The sequence below is a fragment of the Gavialis gangeticus genome, unplaced genomic scaffold (assembly GCF_001723915.1).
Source record: "Gavialis gangeticus isolate Ggan-Ray unplaced genomic scaffold, GavGan_comp1, whole genome shotgun sequence".
Taxonomy (NCBI): Eukaryota; Metazoa; Chordata; order Crocodylia; family Gavialidae; genus Gavialis; species Gavialis gangeticus.
Genome location: NW_017728973.1, coordinates 1,383,255 through 1,390,337, shown reverse-complemented (window position 1 = coordinate 1,390,337; position 7,083 = coordinate 1,383,255). Strand labels below are relative to the sequence as shown.

The 7,083-nt window shown below is 53.8% G+C and overlaps 1 protein-coding gene across 3 annotated transcripts in view; it reads right to left on the bottom strand.

Annotated features, from left to right (window-relative positions):
• Positions 1 to 549: 549 nt before the first annotated feature.
• Positions 550 to 7,083, bottom strand: part of STAT3 (signal transducer and activator of transcription 3) — a 52,664-nt gene continuing 46,130 nt past the window's right edge. Inside the window, exons 18-24 of one of the 3 annotated variants that reach the window (XM_019505921.1) lie at positions 6,199 to 6,251; positions 5,994 to 6,088; positions 5,503 to 5,642; positions 4,609 to 4,824; positions 4,222 to 4,264; positions 3,532 to 3,644; positions 550 to 3,251 (exon numbers count right to left, since the gene is read on the bottom strand). In XM_019505921.1, the coding sequence (XP_019361466.1) occupies positions 3,196 to 3,251; positions 3,532 to 3,644; positions 4,222 to 4,264; positions 4,609 to 4,824; positions 5,503 to 5,642; positions 5,994 to 6,088; positions 6,199 to 6,251 (716 nt within the window). In that variant the 3' untranslated portion in view covers positions 550 to 3,195. The other 2 variants (XM_019505925.1, XM_019505933.1) reach the window with 2 other exon arrangements.

Here is a 7,083-nt window from a genome sequence, read left to right as displayed (position 1 = left end):
GTGCCTGCCTACTATGGCTGCAAGTGGGGCAAGCAGCTCAGCAGTGACTACTGGGTGGCGCCAAGATAACTGAACCTCCCACCACACAGCTCTGGGCACCACGTACAAGCTGGAGTGCTGCCTTGCTTTGAGTGGGGAAGCACATGCAACAAGTACACAGAACAGGGCCAGTGTCCACACAAGCATGGGCATGCACATACACACACAGAACAAGTCCACTGTCCTGCCCACTGTAACAGGACCTGCCCCTCCCACCCAGCAGCTGCCCATGCTAAGTACTCCTAATGAAGAGGATTTCTTTCCTGCAAGGAGAAGGGACCTGGAAGGCCTGAACACAGCTCAGCTCCAGAACTGGAACCAAGTGCTCACTGCTGCAAGAAGGAAGGATTTGGTTTCACCTCTCCCCCCCTGCTCCAGGAAACAAGGGCAGCTGTGCTGGCCCATGCTGGCTGAAACCCCTGTATTGCCCCCCCTCCCCCAAGCAAGACTGCACATTGCTGGCTGAATGTACCCCCATACAGGTGCAGACAGACACAGGAGGGCCTGCCCCAGAGGGAAGCATCATTTTGGAACGTTTATTTAGGAGAAAGTCAGAACCTGTAGATACAGCAATAAAATATACAAAAAAAATAAAATCTTTACAGTAATCGAGCAGCTGCTCGGGCTACGGCTGATGCAGGTTGGAGGCTGCAAGATACCGCAGGTATGGCAGCAGGAAGGGAGGACCCAGCTGGCAAAGATGAACCCTGTCTGCCAACAGCACTCAGCTCTCCTGGGTCTGCACTTAAGGGCGGGTTCCTGGCCCTGCTGGAGCTGATAGCCCAGGCAGGCTGCTTGCTGTCTTCTGCTCAGCTTATAGCTCTGAGCTGAACATCAGCATGGCACAACCCACCCACCCATTCTCTCTCTCATCCTCTTACCTAGCTGGCAATTGCCCCCTCCACCCCACCTGTGGAGACCCTTATCTCACATCTCAGAAGAGGGCAGGTCTGCAGGCTGGTGTGGTGGGGGTGGCTACCTCTCCTGCTCTACTTATGACCCCAGTCAGGTCTACCTTCATGAACAAGGCACACCCCAGGCCATTGGTACTGCAGTGATGTGCTCTAAAGGACAAAGACCCTTTCTCCACGGTCCTTGCCCCTGCAGCACATGAATGTGTCCCCAACAATGCCTGGCTTGGCATCAGCCTGCATAGCTTCACAACACATCACAATTAACCGTCATTTGGTACCGTCTTCCTCATGGAGCCCAAGAAGGGCTGAATAGGGTACAGAGTCACAGCAGGGCCACAGCTCCCAACCCTCCCCCAACCTGCACTGCTGCTGTGTGGACTGATGTCTGCCGCGTGGCAGCCTCCAGCCCACAGCTCCTCCATGTGCCAGCCAGTGGAGCCCTTTGGTCAAGACACAGCCACTCACAAAGCAAGAGGGTTTAAACATTACAATAAAGGCGCTTGCAGCAGCTCACGCCAGTCCAATACTGCAAGAGACTCCTCTGAGACCATGGAGTCTGACACACAGGGCTTGGGCAGAGTGGTATCTTGCCGGCCCTCGGTTTGGTTCAATGCAGTGGAAAAAGTCTATTCATGGCTTCTCCCTCCCTCCCATTCCCCTTCCCACCCCACTGCTGCCAGGGGATCCAGGCTGCAGAGTGGCACAAGTTCTTCCCCAGGCAGGCACACCCCTACTGGCTGTTTGGCACATTGGTGATACTGGCTGGGGCAGCTGTTGGCACCCTTCCCTTCCCTGTGTCCCAGTGCTGGTACCTAGACCCCAGGGAGTGCCTGCCCAGTCCTCCTTGGCCTTTCACCTGTCGTAGCTTATCAATGAAGATCAGCTACAGACTGAAACCAAGTGCAAGGCCTCTACAATGCCCTCAGCACTCTCTTTTGTGCATCTCAACACCCAGCAATGCCATGACCACGAAGAAAGATTATAAGCTGGGAACAGCTGTTTGCAGAGTGGCCAGAGGTGGAGCCAGCACCCCCCAAGTTCTGCCGAGTATAACCTAATAGACTGGGAAAAGCTCTCTCACTTGTGCTTGGCAAAAGGTGCAGCAGCCTGCTCAGGGATGATAGTCTTGAATGGCTATGCCAACGCGACTTGTGGATGGAGCTCTCCTGTAAAGAGAGGTTACACACCCAGAAAGAAGGGACATAACTGTGTGACAGCAGGAGAGCACACTACCTGCGTGGGTAAGGCAGGGCAAGCAACAGCCTCTTCCCATGAAAATCTACCTTCCCCAGGGCCATCCTAGCACCCCTGAGCCAGCTGCTGTTCCCTGCAGGATCTCCCTGGGAGGTTGCAGCCTGGAGAAGCACCACCTTCTCCTGCTGGGACCACATCTGTTTTGCCATTGCATTTGCTCCACCTAGCCCAGCCCTTCGCTGATCCCAACAGCTCTGTCCCCACTTGCCCATCTCCTAGTGCAAGCACTGGGAGCGCCAGAGCAGATGGGATCACTGGCCTACAGAGCCTGCTGTGTTGCCTCCCATAGAGGCCAAAACCATCTGTCTCAGGAGAAAGACAAAAAGATAGTGAAACAACTGTGGAGATAGGGGAGTTTCATCCCAGCATTTTCCCTCCTAGCCTGCCTACACAGAGCAGTGAGTTTGTGCCAGAGAGGGCCCAATTTCCTCAGCTACCTAGTAGAGAAGCCAACAGTTAAAAAAATCCTCATGTATATTTGGATGTTAGCAAAAAATGGAAGGATAGGGAAAACAGCCCTCAAGAGAGTGCAGCAATATAGCAAGGCCTGCAAAAGCACTTCATAAAACTGGAGGCTGCAATTGGGCACTACTAGGCACTTGATAGAACAAAAAGAAAAGAAAAACAAAAAGAAAAAAAGAAAAAACAGTAATAATTATAATAATAATAATAATAATAATAATGTTTGTTATAGAAGGAAGTAGAAAAAGAAAGTGCTTTCCCCCCGCTCCCTCCCCCCCTGGAAAAAATACCAATTGCACCACCTTGAAGAACCAGCTGCTGGCTTCAGTCACACAGCAGTAAATGGAGCATGAGGACCCACAGTCTGGCATTTCCCCCCCCCAAGGGAAGGCCCAGAGATGCTCTGGGACAAGTAGCAAATGCATGACGGAGCAGGATGAGGTTGAGGGAACTATGTGGAGCCAGAAAGCTGAAATCACTTGGGCGATCTCTGCAGATGCTGCAGGAGGGCAGCACTTGAGGCAGGTCACATGGGTGAGGAGGCGCATTCTGGAGTCAGCTCCATGTCAAAGGTCAGAGATTCTGCAGGACATGAACACAAGGCAACAAGTTGCAGCTAGCCAGAACTGGAGTGCATGGAGAATGGTATGGGGGTGCCCCAGAGTGGTCTTGAGCCCCAAGCCTGCATCAAGGGAGGGACCCCTTGAGGACCACAGGGACCATGGAGGGATTAAGAATGGGGTTAGGACCTGGAAGAGACTGGATCCAGATTCCATGAGCCCCCTGCTACTGCTAAGTGATGAGAAGGGCTCAAGGGCCTCTTGGCTTTTACACCTAATAGCACCCAACCTCACCAACTCACCGAACTGGCCTCCTGCGTTGGCCTCTGCTCCCTCGCTGTTGTTCCCAAACTGCATGAGCGAGTCCAGCGTGCGTGGGGACATTGGCAGGTCAATGGTGTTACTGCAGGTCGTTCTGTAGAGGGTGGGGGCAGGGGGCATGGCAACAGCATGAGAGAAGCCATGCTAGTCTGGCCTAGCCAGAGAGGCGGTGAGAGCTCTCTCTGGCCATGTAATGGAGGTGTCACAACAGAGTCCATCCCTACTTCCACAGGGCAGCCCAAGCTCAGATGGAGCAGGACCTGCTTGGGAAAGGGACTCCATTGGTGAGGACAGGCTTATGGTCAAAGCAGTGGAGTGGGACTCTGGAGACCTCAATTCAGGTCCCAGCTCTGTCACAAACTCCTTGTGTGACCTTGGGCAAGTCAAGGAATCTTCCTGAACCTCTACCAGATGAGAAAAAAGTCTGTCCTCCCATCCTTGCACTTTAGTCTGCACAGACTATAAGCCCTGGGTGGAGCCAGGTTCGTCTCTCAGGGTGCCTCTTGGGCCACCATTGCACCAGTCGCTACACAAGTCCTGTCACGTACACTGTACTTATAAACAAAAAAGTGACTGTTTCCAGGGGAAAATTTCACATGGCCCTTATGCAACCATGTGCTTAGAGATGACCCCATTCTTCCCCAGCTGCGGCCCCCACCAATAATACTTACGGGGTGACACATATGAACTTAGTCTTCAGATACGGGGCAGCACCTATGGGGAGAAGAGAAAAGCAGCTCTATCAATCGCCACCTGTCCAAGATGGAGCGTCTCCACAGCAGCTACGTCCAAGACACTGGCTAAGAGCACTCACCCCACTGCCTGAGAATGGACCCAGAATGGAGCCAAGACAGCTCCTAGTGATCAGTGACCACTAAGCCACAGTTGAAAAAGCTGGTGACAGGTAGCCAGCAGCAACAGCCTGTACTCTTCTACTCTCATCCCAATCCCGGCACCCAGATGGGGCCCACCAAACCATGGCATTACCTCTCTGCAGGCAGACATCAGAGCCTGTGGCAGCCAACAAGATGACATACCAGCTGTGGAAAGTCAACGACTACCTGGGTCTGTGGCTTCAGGGTGCTCCTGGCTCTCGGGACGGCAGTACTTCCCAAAGGCATCTTCCTTGGGAATGTCAGGGTACAAGTATACCAGGGGTGAGACCAGGATGTTGGTCGCATCCATGATCTTGTAGCCCATGATGATTTCCGCAAATGACATGTTGTTGAGCTGCTGCTTTGTGTACGGCTCCACCGACTGGATCTGGGTCTTCCCTGTATAAGGAGGTGGCATTTGACGTGGGGCTGCAACCACTGCCTATTCCTTCCAGACAGATTACTGGCTACCCTCTGCCCATCAGAAGGGTCAAAGACATGGACCAACCAGCCCAAAGGCTGTTCCTTGCCCCATGGGAGCAGCTGCATGCATCAGCGCTACAGCTCGACAGGTCAGCATAGAAGCAGAAAGGCAGGCTGGGCTGGCCAGTACTGGGGCCGACAAACTGCATTCCCACAAAGACCTGCCTGGGGTCTGTCAGCATTCAGAGCTGCAGACATTCACTCCAGTGAGGAAGGAAGAGACTGAAACTGGGTCACTGGCATTTGACTCCAAAAGATACAGCTTGCCTGTCATGCCAGGGCTGAGAGCAGCAATCAATGAATTCAGACCAGACAGTGCTGGAGCTAGAGCTCTTACTTGGGAGCCTAGCTTCCAGCCCCTGCCTTCTCCCTGATGCTTGCTGGCCTTGGACAAGTCACTGAGCCTCTCTGCCATCTGATCTCAGCTGCCATGCCATATAGGAGCCAGGGGAAGGATGTGGGGCCCTCCAGCTGTAGCAACAGGGGATGGGCTAGTGACCAGAGAATGCAGATGCCATAACAGCAGACAGGCTCAGCAGCAGAAGCCAAGCCCCTCTCCCACCTCAAGCGCTACCCTGTGGGGGTGGTGCCTACCACTGATGTCCTTCTCCACCCAAGTGAAGGTGATGCCGCCTTCCTTGCTGCTCTCGCTGAACCTCAGGAGGAAGGTACCTGGTGGTTTGGTGCTCAGGATGGCTCGTTCACGCTCCTTGCTGATGAATCCCATGATGTACCTGAGTGGGGAGGGGTGGCACCAGGAGTGCTCATTTAGAGACGTAACCAGACAGGAGAGTCTTCTTCTGAAGCAGCTCTGCTCCCTGGCACAGGCCAGGCAGAGTCTGCTTTGTTGCCCCAAGTTTCAACAGGATGCTTCTGCCTATTTGTCTGCACCTCTGCAGAGCCAGCTGAACCTGACCCCACCCCTACCAGGAATCCCAGGGGACATGAGCATCATGGCAGCCCCTCATGTGGCCACCTTCTAGCTCATGTTTCAGCCCTCAACTCCCCAGACCCTCGCCTCCTGAGGCAGGGATCCCACCCTCATATGGCAGAAATGCCTCCTGATGGTTACAATCCAGACTCACCCTTCATTCCACAAAGCCAGGATATATTTCTTCACAAGGTCAATGATGTTGTCCAGCCAGACCCAGAAGGAAAACCCTTTGCCAGCCATGTTCTCCTGCAGAGATGCATGGGGGAGCCCTCAATGTGTGCCCCGTGGATGGGAAAGGCCCCTGAAGTGGGGTATGACCAGGCACAGTGGGGAAGTGGGGAGTAGATGTTCCTTACCTTGCAGAATTTGGCCCATGTGATCTGGCACCCAGAGTAGTTAACACCTGGGCCTGGGGAAAAAGGGAAGTGTTATTACTTGAGAGAGTTCTCCTAGAAAGACAATCCAGGAAGTAACCTCCCCCCACTCAAAAAAACAAAGTGGTTTGCAGTGCTTTTACCAAAGCCCAGGGAAAAAGGATGACACCAGCTGGGAGGCTCATGGCACATACTATAGATGCTGCAGCAGGACCCCTGCCCAGGGTGTGTTCCACTGTGAATAGAGCCAGCCCCTGCCTTTGCCATGGATCTCATGGCACCCGCCTTGCTGTGCAAGACAAGCACAGCCCTGGGGGACTCCACACACAGGGAAAATTCTCCTAGAGCCATAACCACTGGGCAGCACTCAGTGCTCCCCTGGCTGGAAGGGAGCTGATGACACTGTCTCTCACCCCGTTCTCATTAAGAAACTGGGGGGCTGTGGCATAGACACCCACACAGTCAAATGGGTTGCCAACTGGCTGGAGGACCGCACCCAGAGGGTGGTGGTGGATGGGTCCTTCTCAACTTGGAAGGACGTGGGCAGTGGGATTGCGCAGGGCTCGGTCCTCGGGCCCGCACTGTTCAACATCTTCATCAGTGATTTGGACAAGGGGGTAAAAAGCACCCTGTTCAAATTTGCTGATGACACTAAGATGTGGGGGGACATGGGCACACTAGAAGGAAGCAACAGGCTACGATCTGACCTAGATGGGTTACAAGGGTGGGCGGATGAGAATAGGATGGGTTTCAACACAGACAAGTGCAAGGTGATGCACCTGGGGAGGAACAACCGGCACCATACCTACAGGTTGGGGAACTCCCCTCTTGTCAGCACGGAGGCGGAAAAGGATCTTGGAGTCATCA